The 19913-nt window shown below is 40.6% G+C and overlaps 1 protein-coding gene across 1 annotated transcript in view; it reads left to right on the top strand.

Annotated features, from left to right (window-relative positions):
• Nucleotides 1-3955: 3955 nt before the first annotated feature.
• Nucleotides 3956-19913, top strand: part of GPC6 (glypican 6) — a 716537-nt gene continuing 700579 nt past the window's right edge. Inside the window, 2 exon segments of the mRNA XM_041423396.1 lie at nt 3956-4113; nt 4115-4248. Of these exon segments, the coding sequence (XP_041279330.1) occupies nt 3956-4113; nt 4115-4248 (292 nt within the window).

A 19913-nucleotide genomic window follows, 5' to 3' on the forward strand; every position in this document is an offset into this window, starting at 1 on the left:
TGAGTTATGGAGCGTTTTGACATTTGCCAAAGCTTTATTGTCAAGTCAGGTGAAAGATGCTTTTGTCTATGCAGTCCCCTTAATACCCATGACAACAAGGAGAGTTTTTTGATAACACCTGAAAATAAATCAAAGTAACATCATTTATCCTGTTTCTAAAGGGAAATAACTCAAAAACATGAAAAAAGGAGCAAAAATTCTTTGTACAATCTCAATCTCATACCTATGTACTACACACTAAAATATTTAAGATCTGTAAGCGTGTTTATCCACCATGTCCTTGAATTGTTCAGAGCTCAAGATGATGGCTGCTTTGCAAATGATGCAGCAATTCAATACTTATTTTTTCCTTATTGTTTAGAGATTCCATAAGTCCTTTACTGCATGCCACGAAACTGTCTCAGCCACGTGATGTGTAGTATTCCAGTGGATGAAGGAAATAATGTTGGCTGCTGTTCCACTTTCAACTAACGTTTTTATTATGATTGGGTGTGAATGATTCATTTTAATTCATTTTTTATATGAGTGTTTGGAAACAAAGGTTAAAAATCATGTCTTCTATATTTTTTGCAGATCTTTAGGATAAACTTAGCAAAAAAAAACAATTGGTAGAACTTGAAATGAATGAACACCTATTTGGAATAACTTGAGGGAAAAAAAAAGGCCACTTGTGGTAAACATGGCCAGCAGATGCATTGCAAAGTCCTCATTCTAAGCAATCATCTATGTTACCACATTGAATGTGTTTGATGAAGGGGGCTCTCCAAGAGGGTAAGAGATTGATTTTCATCTGACTGTCAAGTATGAAAACTATTAAAAATTTATTTTTAAGTGCTATTTTATCTTTCCAGAGAAATACAAAAGACACAGAAACTTTCCCTGGTGATCAAAATATTCCATACAACTAAAATATAAGGTTTATTTTCATGCTTATGCAAATGAATTGAGTTGTTGAAAAGTGTTCCTACCTAAAATTAATGTAGGAAAAACCAGCATTTTACACAACAACTCAGCAGTCTAAGCTCCCTCACCAATGCACACCAACTCAAGATCAAGTCCATTTCTGCCAGAGAATGCTTTAAGTTGGCAGACACTAATCACCATGTCCAGAAGAAGGAAGGAAAGCTTTAAAACAAAGTTAGAGATCTTGTCATGAGTTGTGAAACACACCAGTTTTATGGTTTTATTTATATGATTCAGCTGGAAAAGGATGAGTATGGTGTGGCCACCTCAAACAGTCCTCTCCTTTCAGGACTCCTGTGAGTCCTGAAATAGGAGAGCTTTTAGCTCATGCCTATGTTCTGCCTGGCAGAAGGTGTTGTGTTTCTAAGTGATTGCTAAAGCCACTGACTTAGAGTGCATTCCGACCTGGGCTTTCTTTGGAGCTCTTCCACTTGGTAGAAAATTAATTACAAGTATACTGAGAACACACTATGATTCTCCCATGTGATGAGTAGGGGATTTGTTGAAGCCAAAGAAATACCTGTGTTTAAACATGAGCTCCTGGGAGAGTCAGGCATTCCTTCCACATTTAGGACTACAGCACAACTGGCTGTCTAGGCCACTTGCATCTGAGGCAGGATTCAAAGGTGGAACAGAGCTTGACCTTCCCATAACAAGTTTCCCATGTTATATAAAGGTTATATCATGCTGTCATTGCCTTATGTAAAAGTCTAGTTATACTAACAATGGTATGAATTCAACCGGTATTTGCAAAAAACGCAGGAGTGAACATGCTCTATTTTTTTTCTGGCAGATTTATATTTTTCTTACAAAACAACTATCTAGAGGCACCTCTAAATTAATCACAGGATCTCTTTTGCTCTTTTACGATGATTTGTGCACTTCAAAACAGTTTGCTGATTTTCTTATTTGCATATTTGAATCTGTGTCAATTGACTTTCCTGTGGGTTGGAGAAATTCTGAAGATTGGATTGTGGGGGAGTATGTCATGCTCAATATGTGGTAAAATAATGCTTGGCTTTGACCACAGCGTAGAAGACGGAGCAATCCAGAAGAAATGAGGTAAATTTAACATTTATAACACCCTTCTGATCCTGTCTTGGGGTGAACTGAGTGCATCTTCCGTGTATCTTGCACACCCTGAGATCTTATATACAGATCTGTCAAAACTTTTCTGCACAGTAAATACACAAACCATGTCTAACTTGTCACAGATATGGGGCACTAACATGTACTAACAGCTTGTTATTTGTAGTGGGCTGGTTAAGACACTCAGCTCTCTTATTTGTAGGTTGTTATAGAGGGGTTCACTTGCATCCAGTGCTCTGGTGGAAGTGATAGCACTTGACACTGTTACAACATACACAAATACTTCTTACCCGCTGTATGCACAAGCCGTGTCAGAGCAGCATCATTCTGTTGGGGAATGGGAGGGAAAAGGAGAGGGAAGAAGAAGAATGACAGTGTGGGAGAGGTAAAGCAGGAAGGGAGGCTGGAGGAACACAGACCTCCAGCTGTGACCCAGAACTAACACTGCAGCTAATGTGACACCACAGCAGTACTGGCACCCAAAATTTTCTATCTAAATGTGAAAGTATCTTGAATTATGATATGTCATGATACTGCTCTGTGGCTTCTCACTGATAAGTCACTCTGCAAGATCATGGTCTTTTATTTCTTCTGTTGGGCCTTCTTCACTTCATCCTGTACCTGACATATCTCCCTCTATACTTTGGACAAGCCATCACACTTCTCTACAGTACTCATTAAAAAGCACTGCAATATCTTTTAAAACTGTAAGTTTGGACTTTGCTACCAAATACTTTACAGATTATTTTTCTCTCTTCCTAACCCAAGGCCAATTAACCTTGCAGGAATTTTCTTCACTTCCCCATTCAGTTTTTTGCAGATGCTCATTTACAGAAAGGAAATTTATGGTTTTGTTCCCCTGTTCACCTCTCCTAGGTTGGCAGGAATTATTCAGGTCAAGGACTATCTTTCTTGTTTTCTCATTCTTTGCGTGATGCACAGAAACACCTTTCCTTTTCTCTTTCCTTTAGACGATGGACTAATCCTCATTCTAGCTTGTCAGCTCAGCTGTTTATGTGTGCAACAAATAATAATGGGGAAAAAGTATTTAAGGGGGCCAGTCTAACCCTGGTACTACAGAGAGCAATACTGCCGAGGAGTAGTACCTTTTTGATGTCTCGCTAGCAGGCAATTTGTAATTTTGGGTCCAGGAGCAGCTGGATTTGTGGTGAGGAGGAAGTTTGCGGGGCTGAGGGTGCTTTTCCTTCCTTCTGCCAGCAAACAGCGATCCACGCCAGGATTTGCTTTCTGCTCCTGTATTGAGTATTTCGGCGATGCAATGTGTAGCACGTTTCTGTGTCTCTGTGTGTGTGTGTATGTGACTCTGTGTGTGTGTGTGTGTGTGTGTGTGTGTGTGCATGTGCGGCTCTCCCTCACTGTGTCTTGTCTCCAGGATTTCTCCCTGCCTGGCTCCGGAGGCTGCTCCAGCGCTGCGCGGAGCAGAGGTTTCCCCGGCTCCCGTAAATACAGGCACACGCATCCAGTGCACCACACGCACGCACACCACACACACACACACACAGAGGCACACAGGCACGCTCCGAGCCGCTGTCCAGTCCATCCCCACGCCGGCTGCTTTCCCACCGTCTCCATCCAGCCTGGCAGAGGCGGCAGGCACAGCTCCGCGGCGGATCGCGCTGACGCTGCCCCGGGACTCCGCTCGCAGCAACGCGCCCGCGGTTTCAATCTTCACAAGCTACAGAGAGATTTTACCTTATTTTTTCCTTTACCTTTTCTCTTTTTTCTTTTGGTTGTGGGGTATCTGCTTGTGGTTTTGGTTTGGGGTTCCCCCCCCTTTTTTTTTTTTTTTTTTTTTTTTCTTTTGGCGTGGGGCGAGCGCTCTGCGCTTGGAGAAGGAGCCGGAGGGACAAGGCTACCGCTCTCCTGCCCCCGCCGTGCGCGCATGTGTGTGTGTGCGCGCCCATCTCCCCCCCGCCTCGCAAAAGTTTGCCTGGGCGGCCGGGGGGCTCCCGGGCCGCCGCCCCCGCAGCCGGGGGGCGCGGCGGAGGCGCGGCGGAGCGGCGCTGCTGCCGGTGCCGCCGCCGCCGCCGCTCCTGCTGCTGCTGCTGCTGCTGGTGCTGCCGGTGCTGCCGGCCGCGGGGACCGAGGGCAAGGCGCGGAGCTGCGGCGAGGTGCGGCAGGCGTACAGCGCCAAGGGCTTCAGCCTGGCCAGCGTGCCCTACCAGGAGATCGCAGGTAAGGACGGGGCCGGGCGCGGCGGGGAGCGGGCAGCGGCCGCGGAGCGGGGCCGGCGCTGCTGCCGCCGCCGGGCTGCGCGCACGCCGCACCGGAGCGCGGCCGGGGACCGCGGCGGTGTGTGCGCGGAGCGGAGCGGCTCTGCCGGCCCAGGTGGCACCCGGGGGCTTCCCGGAGGAGCGTGTGTGTGCGTGTAGATAAAGATTAAATAAATACAGAAACTAAAGGGGTGGGGGGGGGGGGGGTTTAAAAAAAAAAAAAAAAAAAAAAAAAAAAAAAAAAGGATGAGAATGACGGGGATGCAGGCTGGCTCAGCCGCGTTTCTGTTCGCTGGCTGAAACTTCTTGAGAGTTGCAGCCGGGCGGCGAGAGGCAGCGGGCAGGTCCGCAGTGGCAGCTGTCCCCGCTGCTGCCCTGTGCGGAGGAGAAAACTTTGCCCTCTGCCCGCTGGCACAGGGCGTGAAGGAGGCGGCGGAGGAGGAGGAGGAGGGCGAGGAGGGCAGCCCTGCTCCCCTCCGCTCCCCTCCGCGGACCCAGGCCGGGCGGGTCGCCCCTTGGAGGCGCCGGCGGGCGCCTCCGCCGCAGCACGGATCGAGCAGAGGCACCGGCTGCCGGGGAGAGGCACCCACACATATCCACACACTCCCGCCCGGCAGCCCCGGCAGCCTGTTACTTGGCTCTTCCGTCTGTTGAAACATGCCTACAACAGGTTATATCGCAATCCGCCTACGAAGGTGTTGGGAACAGTTTTTTTTGTTGTAATTCTTTTTCTCTACTTTTCCATACAACATTATCAGTATTGCATCTTGAACACTGAATGAATAAAAATACGTTTGGGGCTGAAATTCTTTTAGCGATCAGAGAGCACTACAAAGAGAGATATTATACGTGAAGATATGAGCCGGGGCTGCTTAAATCGGACTGCTTGAGCCCTCAAAAAAGGTTTATGCTTCGCCACTGGCACTTTGCTGTTAGGTCTTGCTATTTGTAGAGTGAATTAGATGCTCCTCGGTTTGCTCGCTTCCTCTTGAAAGTTGGAAGCAGTAGATTTATCTTCCTTGAGGTGAAATAATGCCACAGTTATTCACTGTGTAACATTTAGCACTTTACATGAGGAATGATAAATGTAGAAAATCTCAGGACAGCAAGGCTGTAGTTCACAAAGATACAAGGAAGGTTGTTCCATGTTGCACCTTCATCCCTCAGGCTTACTGATTGTCTGGTCTTTCTGTCCTTTTTCCTGTAATTTATATTCAGGTTGCTCATCAGTTATATGAAATCATGAAATCTCTCCTGTGAGCCACAGATCCTTTGAATATGCAGTCATGCTTTCTCTTTGCTCACTGTTACACCAGCTGCTATCAGACAGAATGGTAGGATATCCTCTGTTACATTAAAAAAAAGAAATTATAGTAAATTTCAGGCTTCTAATAACTCTGGATAAACACTTGTTGCTTTCAGCTCAAGTGAAACTGAGAAGTTTCATTGTTTCATATATTTTCTGAATGTACAGTGCAAAGTTGACATGCAACTTTTAAGTAAGCCTAGCATTTACAAGTTTCTGTTGACATGTATCAGTACAGAAAGACTCAGAGTAATTAAATATTTAATAGTAGTTTTCCGGCTAAGTTTCATAAGTAAATCTGCTTTTATGATTAAGTGCATGATTTATGGGTGTGTGAGTTATTTTTTCTGAGCTTCCTGTTGAAGGAGTTTGGTTTTTTTGTGGTTTATCTTTCTTTTTTCTAGTTGGTATATCAACTTTTGAGCAGTTCTGTTTGTAGCTGTTTAAGTGAGTTGTTGTAAGACTAGGATTGCTTTAAAGTGTTTCTAGTTGTGTTGTTCTTGTGCAGCACTGCAAGGTGGGGTAATAGCTGTTCATGCAGTCTGGGCTCTTGTTAATGTTAAAGCACTGTATTTGCTCCCTGGTGAGATGTTGGAAATGTAGTTAAAGCAATCAATGGACAGGCTTGAGAAGCTTTTTTCTTCTTTTTTTATTTTTTTTTTCATTCTGTCTTTTTTCCATCATTCTGACTCAGTTAAGGAAGCAATTTTTTAGTGTTACAGAAGTGTAGTCTGTCAAAGGCCTCATGTTTTAAGGAGTTTAAAGAACTTCATTACAGTCTTATTTCTGAGCAAACAGTGTTTTCAAAAGATTTTGCATCAATGTCTTAATAATATGACAATAAATAGTAATACCCTGTATGGTTTATGTGTTTTGATTTATCAGTAGTTATGTTTTTTGTTGTAGTTTGTTTAAAAGCTATTTTCTAGCTACGACTGTTGAAAGGGTAAACTGAAGACTGTGTACTGTGGCAAAGTGTGTACATACTGATGTAAAGAGCTGTGAAGAATCTGTTTAAATTATAGAGGTTGTGGACATAGAGGGATCTCTGTTGAATGGAACTGCAGTGCAAGAGACTTGTTAGATAACTTCTGTAACGTTATTTATACTGTCACTCAATCTTGCACAGAGATGGTAGAAGTTACAGAGGAAAAAAGTTGTCAGTTTTCGCTCTGTAAGGAAGAGTTTTCCTACAGTATTTTGTTGCATGTGAAATATGTTGAAGTTGGCAGTAATGTGACTACAGTTGTTCACAGTACTTTTACAGCAATGCTAAATTGTTCTGTGTGATTGTATAGAACATATTGGTAATCATCCTTCTGTTTCTGACGTCTTGTCTAATAACCACATTCTGGTGCTGTGACCTTCACTGGAGTACAGCACTTACAGTTGTTTTCTGACATAGTTTAGCAAAGTAAGTCCTTAATAAAGGAACTTTACCTGGGAATGGGGGGCAGAGGAAGAAAATTTGAAGTGTACTTGATATGCTGCTGTGGGCTTAATTCTGTGCATCAGTTACATGCAGAGTGAGTAGCCAGAGCTTGCAGTGTGTGCTGGGCTGTCCTTGAAATGGGCTCCTCCCTGAGAGAAGCTACTCAGGGCTGCTCTCTGAGTGGAGTATCCTGTGGGTTAAAAAGAGTTGTACTGTGAGACTCAGGTTGCCATGACCCAGCATTCAGAAGTGTTAGTGGAACTCCTGAGGACTTTGCAGGAAATATTTTACTGTAGGAAAATCTGTAATTTGAAAATCAACACACAAGAGCAAAATCATAGAAAACATCTTTTGGCAGTACTTGTTTAACTCCAGCCATGCCTTCAGTAACTTACATCGTCTTAGAGGAAGCCATGAAAATGAAATGTCAAAGTTAAAGTTGGATTGTGCCCTTACCTCAGAATTTTCTGAATGAAAGTGAATGTCTGATTGTGTGAAGTAGTAGATGTGTCTGCTTTGTGCCTTTCCACTTCCAAGGTGAAGGGTGTGGCGGTTTTGTGTGTTGTGGCTTTGCTTGGGATTTGGTTTTTTTGTTTTGTTTGGGGGGCTTTTACTATTTGCTGAATAATAGTTTATTCAGATAAAAACTAGAACTGTTCTGATAAAGCATCCAGCAGAAAAGATGTTGAATTCTAAATGCTGTGTAAGAAGCATGTGAACTTTGTTCCCTTGAACAGATGATGGACGAGGTGAGATTCTGGCAACACAGTCACCATAGTCAAAGTGACTGAAATGAAAGCAGAAGCAAACCCTTCATTTTGAAGGTCAGGAGTCACTTGAAATTGTGCTTTGATGAATAGGCTTTATACTGGCATAATACAGAGGCGTTGACTGAAGCGAGCAAACGTTCATAACACAGTTGCTTGTAGCTCCTAAGTTGTAATAATAACAACAATGATAATAATAATAATCATACCTCAGTAGTTACCTATGAAATGGAGCTATTATTTCATGTCAGATGTTCCCAAGATGTTATTTCTGAATGTTTTGCTTTCGTACTCTAAAATGAAGTAATAGATATACAGAATAGGGAAAATCCTCCTGGCTGAGTCTGTATTCAAGTACTTGTTCATTAATGCCTTCTTTTACTGTTTCTCTGCTGCCCTCACTGAGAGCTGTGTGAAGAAAGTGCCTGTAGACCAGGAGGTAGATGGGGATTCACAGACAGACACCTTGTGAGGTTGCCTCAGCAGTGTTAAAAAAGAAATAACCTTGCTAAAATAAATACTATATTCAGTGCAAATTTGTGAAATCTGTTTTGGGCCATTATACATTAATTCACTTCTGATCTCCATGATGGCAGTGAAGATGAACACGGAATTTCATGTGAACTTTAAACTTCCTTATTGTTTGAATGCTGTTGTAGTTGTATCCTCCACATTTTGTGTGACCCCCTCTCACCTCTGTTGCAGTTGTAGTAATTGCAGCATCAAGAGTCTCTCTGGTCACCTCTCTTTATGGCCTCCCTTATTTTCCAGTTGTGAGTGCATGGTGCATGCTAATAAATTGGCATGTGCATGTAGGTAGAAGGAAGTGCAGCTTTCCTAAGACCTATCTTTGCAGTCACTTCTGTACCTCTTTATTGGTTTGTATGTGAGTGATGCCATTAAAGGGAATACAACTTATGTATACACATCTAAAACCTAAAGGTGATGTTTGTAAGATCAGGGCCTTTGAGAAGAAATAGCATGTTTTGAATGCTTATAAATAATTCAGTTTTGAAAGAGAATTTTATATCTCAGCATCTGGAGTTTCCCAGTATGACTTTATGCTAGAGTATTTTGGAAAGAGGGACTTTAAAATAGAAAAGGCAATGCTTTAATAATTAATGTAATTATGAACTTCAGTGTATAGTCTCTAATCACCTCTTTTATTTCTGTTGTCAGTCTGATTTATAATCAAAAAACACACCTAAAGTACAATATTTTCTACCCGTCTAAGTGCTAGTGTGTTAAACTGTTCTAAAGCTGTATTAGTACTTGTTTCATCATATGCTGTTAAATACTCCTGAGATTAGGTGGTGTTCAGACACCAGAGGTCAAGCACTATGTTAAAAGCTCAGGCCATTCTTTTTTATATTACTGCAATAAAGAATATATTCATTTCATTTATATTACCACTTGGCTCTCATAAAAGGTCAGTTTCAGCTGAATGTACAATTACTTGCAAATGGCAAATCTTATAACAAGCGATCAACAATAAAAGCTTTTCTGGGTAATTTGTCTTTAAAACAACTACCTGCCATTTCTTTTGAATGACTTGAGCATCTTGCAGTATCACTTGGAGATCTCTGCCTTATTCCCCATGATACATGTAAGAAAACTGTGCATACTAATCTTCCTTTCTGCTTAGTAAAGTAAAAATCCATAATTACATTAAAATTTCTAGTTGAAATAACAGGCTTAGTGCTTAAAACACCATTATGGTATCAAAGTATCAGCACTCCCATTACTAGCAGAATGAAATTACTTTTCTAGTGAACTATGACTGTTTGCCTCCTTTTGTACCTGGTTAATGGGTGCTATCTCCCTATGAAGGGAACCCACATTCCATGGTTTTGACTCTTCATGCTACCAGGCATAATTATTTTAGCAGTTTAAATATGTGTAAAAGAATTAACGCTTCTTCAGAAATTCCTAAGAATAGCATATAAAGGTTGGTGTTTAAAGGCAAAATTGTTATTATGCTGAAGAGAGAGAATACATTATAAGATGCAAAAGGAATTTAAAATGTTTTGCAGATGGCAAGAAAGCATATGCTGGTAAAATTCATGGCGCTTTATTCCTCTGTATGTAAAAAAGGTCTAAAAACCTACTGCAACCAAGATTTGCGTTCTTCACTGCCTATTGCTCTAGAGCTCCAGCACACATACAAAAACTGAGCTCCCCTAATAAGAACATTTCTAGCTCTTGTTATAGGAGGCTGTCACAAAGACCATCAGCTCTCTCCGATGAGTTTCTTTTGGCTAACATGACCTTTTCCTTGCAGCAAAGTGGGAACAGCAGCACTTTATTCTGTTGTGCAACTGTGGAACACAGAAGACACATGGCATTTGGAGGCAGGTGCTGCCAAAAATGTGCTGGAAGAGGTTCCCTCTGACTGCACAGGTGACAGCAATTTGTGTCCTACTGTGACACCCATCCAGCAGAGCCAGTCTCTGTGGAAAAAGTCAGGGGTCGTGGGTCGTGCTGGGAGCATCGCTGTTCCCTCCAGCCACTCTGAAACCTGAATGTGCAGGGAGAGGCTCTGCAGCACAACTCCAGCTCTGAGAGGGGATGGAGACCTGCTGGCCACTCTTTCTGGTCCTGATTTTCAGGGTTGGGTAGAGAATCTGCTTTCAGTGCACCAGAAAGAAGCAGCCAGGGCTGATACTCCTAATGCAAACAGCAAACTGCCCTCCAGCTCACCTGGCCTGTGAGGTCTGTCACCTTGTGCTTCTAATGGCCTTTTAACTGTGTCTCCAGCTGAGCAGCAGATGTAAAGGGTACTGAGCATCTCAAGCTATTTTTTTTTCCTCCTGAAAGAAGCATTTCTACAGATGCTCGACACACAGTGGAGCCTTGAACCTGCTCACTGACCTGTTGAGTTTAAAATATCAGGGCAAATCTCCCCAAAATAAGTGGAAGTGTCGACTGCTTTTAACGGGTGCTGTGGAGTGGCATTAAATAAGTTTACTTACAGAGTAACACATAGTATCTCTGTGTGTGCATGTGTGTGCGTGCAGAGGTAAAGTTACAGCTTTTACCTGGAGCAGCTTCAAAGTCACATTTAGGGACTGAAAGAGCTAGAGAAGTTGCACATTACCAGAACAAGTGCTTGCAAACCAAGTTGAAACTTTGTTTTATGGGCCCATCTGACCAACACCTGAATGCAAACATTAGGCACAATAAAAAACTACACAGTACTCACTTCATATATGTCAGAAAGATCAAAGGCTAAGTCAGCCATGCTAATCCTACTGTTTGAGAAGTCCAATTAGTTCAAGATTGATGCTTGACTAAGCAGTAGGTCCTATAACCTGACCTGTAAGTCAAAAGCTAGACTTCTCTGTTGCCAGAAACAGTTTCTTTGCTAGTCTGCACAGCTCTTGATGTGTTTATAATAGTACCAACATATTTATCTGATGTTTTTAGCCACGTTGAGTTTCTAACATGTAGAATCATCTTTTTGGCATTTGTATGAGTTGGCCTTGGAGGGAAGTCTATGCATGGAGTGGGGCTTTTGTACATCTCAGTATCAGATTTTGATGTGCTGTAGTGGGAGGGCGTATGTGGATACTGCTGTGGCTGGAGAGCTGTGGAGGTATGTGGAAGTACTCCAGACCTGACAAAATAAAGTCTGTAAATGCCTCACTATGGTTCTCATATCAAATGTCTCTGGATGGCTTCTGAGTTATTGTTAGTATCCCTTACGACCTTGGAGTTTATCTTTGAAAGCAGTAATTAATACAGGAAACTAAAATGGCTTTCTTTAGCAGGAGTTATGTTTTAAGAAATGAAGCATAACAGCGGGGAGCAGATCTTTATGTGCAGTGTATTATCCTACGAAGGATATGTATTATCCTGCCAAAAGTACAACAGTGGTGACTGATGGTCACGTGGCCAAGGAGGCTCTTTTCATAGCCTGTGTACATTTACTGTAAGTTCTTTTCTGTTCAGGATTCAGGTTTCCCGTGTTCAGGAAATGTTTCTCTGAGATGCTGATTTGAACTGGGAAACTGATCTGACAGCAAATCCACCAAAAACCATCTTAAAGTTGCTCAAGATGGTATGTGGGAATGTGAGAATACCTGAAGTTATGATGAGAACATGGGGCTCACAATCTTTTGGTCTCCTTCAGGTAGATGTCTTACAATTCTGTTGAAACTGCTAGAGAAAGATTGTCCATCTTTTCGCATGTGTCACTGAAACACAGCGTGGCAGTAGTATAGTGTTCTTAGCAGTATAGTTCAGAAGAAACCATTAGCAGCTGAACATTCTTGGATATTATCTCCACTTTTGTTCTTGGCTTTCTAACTGCATCACCATGAACTCTAGAAGCCATACTAGCAAAGTCATCTGTTCTCCAAAACTGATGGAGCTGAACACTTGCCTGGGATGAGGAAAAGTACTTAGAGGATGTTACTACCTTAGGGAAACTCTTATTTGTTACCATGTCAGTGTGTGATAGTTAATGTGGTCAGTTTAGTGGGCGTCTGCTGATTTTATGGCATGTTGAATTTGGTGGTTAGGAGGCAAAGGGATCAGGTTGTTAGACCTCATGTTTGTATACTGTTATTTATTGCTGTTTTCATGTTTCAAATCTTTTCTACACCTGAGGGTGCCCATTCCCAGCTCTGTGCACCTTTGACCTTACAGTTGTACTCACAGTAGCACTGAAATAGAGATGGTTAAAAGCAGTGGCAAAATGCTCCTAAGTATCCAATTGTCAGCCATGAGACTTCAGATGCTAAACAATTTCTAAATGCCTTCCAGTTTCTAAGTAACCTTGTTTTTAAATGAGTGCTTGTCCTTATGAAGTGTAAACAATGCAGTGACAAATCAGGCAAGGGCTGGTGAACAGCAGCGTCCAGTGGCTCAACCTGATCTGTTTTCTGTCTTTTCTCTTAAACTGATGTAGTGTTTCAGAGGGAAAGGAGCTGTGAATACAAACAGCAGCTTCATCTTCTTTAGTTACACAGAATTGATTCACAGAGTAAACACAAAATATGACTATTTAGTTCTCTGATATTAGCTTTTGGCTTTACAACTTTAGCATATAAGTTAATACTGCATATAAGCAATTTAGGCTCCTTGGATGAGAATAGATATATATAATTTAATCTGTCAGCACTATCTTTGTTGTAGAGAAATATGGAAAATACCTATTGAACAGTTTCTCACTCAGGCCATTTTCACTTTAACCAGTTAGAGTAATTTTGAATTACAGTATTCTTATCTGGTCCAATCTTTGCATAGCATGCATGTATTTAAATCTGTTTCAAAAATTTGATGCCTACTCACAGTAAAACCTTCCTCAATAAAACAGTTTTTATTTTGTGAAGTAGACTATCCTTGCCTAGCAGTCCTGTTGCAAAATAAAGCAGGGAGGACAGGTGACGCAAACCAAAATTGCGAAGTAAGTTCTGTTGGCTTGACCTAGAATTTTACGTGGTTTTGAGCAGAAAATCAAAATCTAATTTAAAAATGAAAGTATTTAAAAGAGGGGATGTTTATTTATTGAATTGGTAACAAGCAGGAGCAGTATTCCTTGACCATTACTATTCTATTCTATAAGATGTTTTTGTGCTGACTATGGCCTGGCAATAAGCACTGTTGATAGAATACCTGGAACTTAGCTAATATTCACTGATTAAAGACAAACACCTGTCTTTGCCATGTAGCATGGCTGATGCAGTGGAAGGACTTCCAGAAAGGACTTCCTGAAACTGAATGCTGAAACAGTGATTAGCTTGTTCTTAAAGCTGATCTTCAGAAGTCTTGTACTGTTCTTCAAATGAGAACTCCAAAGCCTCTTTCTTCTTTAACTACTGAGACAGCATACTAAAAGCTGTGTGTGAATTGATTGTAGTCAGATTGGCTCTGAGGCACGTGCATGCTTCTGTTTTCAGTTTTTTGAGTTAAAGACACCCCCAAATCTGATTTTTGCCTATCTGCCTCCATTGAATGCAGTTGATGGAGGAATTTGATTGAGGATTAATTGGAGAGGTTTTTTGTACAAAAATAAATAGAGCAGTAAATGATCAAAATTTAAAATTGCAATTTAATTGTGAGAAGCACTGAAGAAAGGCAAGGAATAAACAATCCTATCTCCAAAGAGGTTCCATTTTACATTTATGTCAGTATTTCTTCATGACTTACAAAATCATAATGGCATAGTTATGTACATACTGTTTAAACCTTTCCCTTTTACATAGACCTCAAACATAATACAAATAAATATTCTGCTTAATTTTTCAGTAGTCCTTCTAAAAGATGCCAGCTTCGTATCCTGGTGAGATTCAACAGTAATTGATGGATCATTTGTGGATGCATCTTTTTACCTTGTTAATTAGTAATTTAGAGTTTGAGTTTGCTTTTTAAAGCAGCTCCAGCTGGACACTGTAAATCATTGTCTAAAGCACAGTCTATGCTCAGTACAGAAACTGGCCAAACCACAAACTCTTTCCACCTTGTATACCAAAATCTGGTTGCTGGTGAATACTTAAACACATAAATACAGATCAGTGCTGAAGTAAAGCTTTTTGTATCTGATGAACATATTTCAATTGCTCCTCTCACAGTCTGCCCAACAGACTAATTCTGTCTCTTCAGCCTAGAGGAATACATGGAAGTATTATGTCCACAGTGAATGAATATATATATATATATATATACACACACTCATAAACCCCTGTACCCAAACAGCTTTTTACATTCAAAAAGTCTGCTGAGATTGTATTGCATTCTGAGGTATAAGTAACACTATGGATAACAAGTAGATTACAAATTTGGATTATAAGTGAGGTCCAGTTGTCTTTTTAATAGTCACATCGTTTTCCTGTCATTGTTAGTTTTTTTCTTCTTTGAGTGTTCTAGAGTAATTTCTATTTTTCAGTGACAGGATGGTCACTGATGCCATTACCTCCATGCCTATTAGACCTCCAGCTAAATCTGATTTTGACCAAAGAGGAAATGCTACAGAAGTTCCTGGTCCATTTCAACTATAAGAAGAGCAAAAAGCCAACTCAAGATGAAGCAAATTCTACACTTAAGAATGGATTAATCCAAATTTTATTCTGTAATCTGTAACAAATCTGATATCAGTCCATAAAATTCAGCTGGGTTAAAGAATCATGTGTGTCACTTTGCTATTGATTTATAAACTTTTAGGTTATTTTTATAGTTCTTTCACCATCATTATTACATTTATTTTACAGCACAGACAATAAACCTTTCTAGAAAGAGTAATGGCATTGGAAAATTAGGATCATCATCATTTTAATGGCTGTTACCTAAGTGCTCATCTTTTTGTTCCATTCTGTGGCTTGTCTGATGTTTGGAGCCGATCAACCTGTTGCATCCAGTGACTATCCAGATGAGTCATAAGAAAAGGGCTGACATAGCAAAATAAAACTTCTCAAAATTGATATTAAGGTTTCTATACCTTTATGTAAATCCAATATAGAGATATAGAGATACAGAGATACAAAATCTTAATCAGTTGAAATAGGCGAATACGATATGAGCCATTTAAAATTTTCAACAATAAGCATTTTGGGAAGTTGATGCTAACAGCTAGCAGCCACATTTTCTGATTAATACATATTTGTATTTTTGACACGCTCATATGAAAGGCAAATTTGTAAACATTACCAATATTTATTCCACAAATATTTGTCTCATTTTTATTTCACCCTGCTGCGATCTGCAAGTGCTAATCATTGGAACCCTTTGGAGCAAAGGAACTTATCAAGTTGCATTAGATATAACAGGAACAAAATATTCAAACAAATTTTTGTGGAAAAAGTGTCTTGGTTGATCTAATTTTACAAGTGAGCTGCAGGCATGTCTTTCAACATGAGGAGTTAATTTGCAAAGGCGGGTTATAGAATATATTCTGAACATTTTCGCAGTTCCTTACGGGGAACTTTTCTCTTCTAAATTATTATTTTTCATTCTATCCACACCGCTTCTTGTTTACGCTACACAGACACATACATACATCCTCATTTCAAAATAAGAAAAAATATAACAGATAATTCAGTTTTTAAAGTTACTTGTCATTGCTGAAATACTTATTGCTTCCACAAAGAGCTTCCACTATTTTTACAGGATACAGTGCCTGAGAGAAGTTAGTCAGAACAACTGAGTAGTCAGCCAGTGAATGTGATGTAGGACAAAAACCCTGTGTGTGATGCTTGCTGCTGAGTGAGAGAGTTGAGTCCTCCCTCCACCTTTTGAGACAACATCTTCAAGGCTGTTTTTTGGAGGGATTGCTTCTTTTTGAAGCAATTCCACTGTGCATAAATAGTGTCGCATAATAACAAGAAATAACCTGAGAGTGGAGAGGGACGTTTTACAATATGCATGCAGTGATAGGACAAGGAGCAGTGGTTTTAAGGTGAAAGAGGGTAGTTTAGATTAGATATTAGGAAGAAACTCCTTACTGTGAGGGTGGCGAGGCACAGAAAAATGTTGCCCAGGAGAGTTACGTATGCTCCATCCCCCGAAGTGTTCATGGCCAGGCTATATGGGAATTTGAAGAACCTGATTTAGTGAGAGTGTCCCTCCCCATGGCAGGGGGTTGGAACTGGATAGTTTTCCAAGGTTCCCTTCCAGCCCAAATAATTCCATGAATCTCTGATTCTGTGTTCATTGAGACAGAGAGGATGTTTTGTTTTGTGCCTGTTTTTTAGCACATCGCTGTTAACTATTGGAAGTGCACATGATTATTGTTGAAGTTGAGTTTTGGGTAGGCTGTAGTTCCAAACATGGTTTGATCATTCCTCAAACATATGCATGAAACAAAAAACATTATTGGAAGATGTTTTTATTTTCCTGTTAGTGGGAGTGGGTGGTGGTATAGAACAGTTCCTTCGATACCCTGATGAGGGGTTTAAAATTTTGTGTTCTCCAAATATGTATTTTTTTAGGAATATTAATATTTTAGGAGTAATTCTGTAAAAACAAACAAAAATGTCCCATGGAGAGTCAGCAGCAGAAATCTTGGTGTTATCTGCTAAAGATGAAGCTGTTCTCCTAAGGTGTTCCACTAAGGTTAAGGTACAAGAGAGAGGTCTTGAACATCCTGTGGGTTCTGTCTGTTTCCACTACAAGTTTTATTTTCTTTATGAGCCTAGATATAAACTTGGTACTGGGAATAGTAGCAGCTTTAAAACTTTCTCCTGGGGAAATTGTTTGACTTTTGAAGCACCTTAGAAGGTTGCAAAGGTATTGCTGGCCAACAGGCACAAAATAATTTGATATAAAACTGAGCTCTAGGTTGCTGTTGGAAACCACCAAGATAATAAGTCAGTTTTAGAAAAAAACAGGTTCATTATTTTTTAATTGGGCTGCTCATCAAAAATGCAAGAGGTGTTCCAAATATCATGAAGTTTAAGGAAATTAAGTTCTGATGAATTCCATATACATAACATGATTAATCTATCAATTATACCATGCTGACCCTCACAAGTGAGTTCTTCCTACTTTTCAAATGTCTTCTCAGGTGAAAAACAACACAGACATCAATTTAAGCAGTATATAAATATGATATGAAGTAAGTACTTAAAATGAAACTTTAACAAGACCAAAAGCATTTTGGCAAGATTATTTCAGGGAACAGTTAAAATAGACGAGAACAGCTTTCCTTTGTGATTAACACCATTATATTCTCATTCATTTATGACATTATATTAATTCAGGATATTATATTCATTCAAGACTTACACAGCAATTTTCAGAGGAGCGGTGTAACAACAAAATGAGAAAAGCAATAAAAGACACAGAACTAATAACACATTTGATATTGAGAGAAAGGAGGATGCAGAGTGGGCTGGGAAAATTGGGGCATATCTGCATTCGGCATTCAGCTTGTTTCAGAGCTCTGATGTAGGAAGATGTAGGAACTAAGGAAGCATTTATTGTGCAGTTACATGGACATAACGGTGACAGGGGAGGTGGATATTTGGTGGAATGCTGATGAGTGGACTTACAAGGCTTTCTGAGATTGGTTTTTTTACTTTCAGTGTAAATTCTCTCCTTGTTGCCGTCAATCCCAAAAATAAAACCAGGATAAAAACTCTCTTTCTAAGAATTTTGTAGTCATTTCATAGGGGCTTAGTTAGTACTGCTCTCAAAACTAAGCGTGATACTTCTATCACTTATCTGACTCTGTGTCTGTGGGTGATTAACAACTGCAGCAGTCTTCTGTGATGTCTTTCTGAAAGTCCCTCCCCTTAGTGTCTTGTCTTTCTCTTCCTTTGGTCCTTCTTGAGCATTCCCCAGGTTCTCAGCATCTCTACATCCCCCCTTTAGCACATCTCAAGGAGCTTGATACTGTCTCAAAATGCTCTTGCCTCTGCAGACATCCTGTCAGCAGTCCTTCACCTCTGTACACAATTACCCTGTTCCATGTGCACAGCATGCTGGGGGAAGAGTTTCTTTCTTTGACTTCTTTTTTTGTTTCATATCAGATACAACAAGCTCATCAAGAAATCATTCTTCTTGGGCACTCATGAGTAGCTGACTCAGTGTCCTCTAGTTTTCACTGACTAGGTTACTAGAATTCTTTCATCTTTATTGTTTCTTTGGTCCTTCCCAGCAGTTAGTATTTAATTTGTGTTGCCTTTATTATAAAGATAACCTGACAGTGGATTTCCAACAGCTTCTCTCCATGTTACTTTTTCCCAGTTGCTTGATCTTTTTGTTGGATTTTTTTGGTGTATGTCCATGTCCTGGCCCTGCCTGCCCCCCTCTCCCTTCCCCTCCTGCTTTTTTAAAAATTGCTCTCAGTATTGTGCTTCTGCAACTTCAGACTGTAGTTTTATCTGCCAGCTACTGAAAAGAAGATATAATTTATTGTGGTCTTCTTATATTTAGGATTTAGCCTCCTTTCAGTGAATTTTCTGTCAGCCTTTTCTTGGAGCACTTTCTAACTAAAGCCTGTCAAGACCGTTGGATTTTAGAAGGGCCAGGACTTCTTTCTTTGCCCAGAATTTTATTTTCTGTACTATTTATTTTGGAAGATCATTTTCTTGAAAGTTAAACCATATGTAAGAAACTCCTGGGGATATGGAGAGGAGTCCAGTCAGTTCAGTCTTTGAGAAGAAACAAAGCAGTGGGGAACAAAAGTATGAGGCACACAACTTCGCTTCTGCAGAGCTGTGTAAAAGTAAAGAAACACAGGCTGAGTTTTTCAATATCTGCTAGAAAAAAATACATAATAACTAAAGTAATCTTTTATAATTTTTGCATGTGTTAATACAGCAATTTTGCTTAAATTTGCACAGTATCAGAATCTTGTTTACAAACTCTAATTTTACAGCTCATCTGTAATTAGTATTTTATTCTTAGACTGTGGAAGTTAAACCCCGTGGAAGTCCTTTTTAAAAAAAGGAAAACCATTAGCTGTCCATCCATATTCCTGCCACAGCAGAGGTGCCAGGAGTTTTTTGCTAGAATTCTCATGGGCTCACAAGAACTGCAGAGGCATCCTTTGTGAGCCAGCAGATGGGGCATCTCTGTGAGAGCTTCAGGTAGGAGATCGCAACAGCTTCACAGTGGTCCCCTCGCTCTGCTGTGAGTAATGAAAAATATCATGGAATGGTTTTTTTAACCATAAAAATCATCTAGTTCCAGCCTGCCTTTTCTTGGGCTAGGACACCTTCCAGTAGACCATATTGCTCAGAGCCCAAACTAAACTGGCCTTGAACAGTTGAAGGGATGGGGCAGTCACAGCTTCTCTGGGCAACCTGTTCCAGCATCTCACCACCCTCACAATGAAGAATGTCTTCCTAATATCTAATCTTTAGATTAGATTAGATATAGCAGTTCAAAGCTATTCCCCCCTTGTCCTATTGCTGCGTGTCCTTGTAAAAGTCCCTCTCCAGCTTTTCTATAGGCCCTCTTTAGATACTGGAAGGCTGCTATAAGTTTTCCAAGGCTTCTCTTCTTCAGACTGAACAATCCCAAGTCTCTCAGCTCTTCTTCACAGGAGGGGTGCTCCAGCCCTGTGATTATTTTCATGGCTGTCCTCTGGACATTCTCCAGCAAATCCATGTCCTTCATATGAGTCATTACTGTAAGGAGCTTCCCTTTGCATCTCAGGTGGCATCACTCCAGGCACC

This window comes from Onychostruthus taczanowskii, unplaced genomic scaffold (genome assembly GCF_017590055.1).
Source record: "Onychostruthus taczanowskii isolate IOZ18803 unplaced genomic scaffold, ASM1759005v1 scaffold77, whole genome shotgun sequence".
Classification (NCBI taxonomy): Eukaryota; Metazoa; Chordata; class Aves; order Passeriformes; family Passeridae; genus Onychostruthus; species Onychostruthus taczanowskii.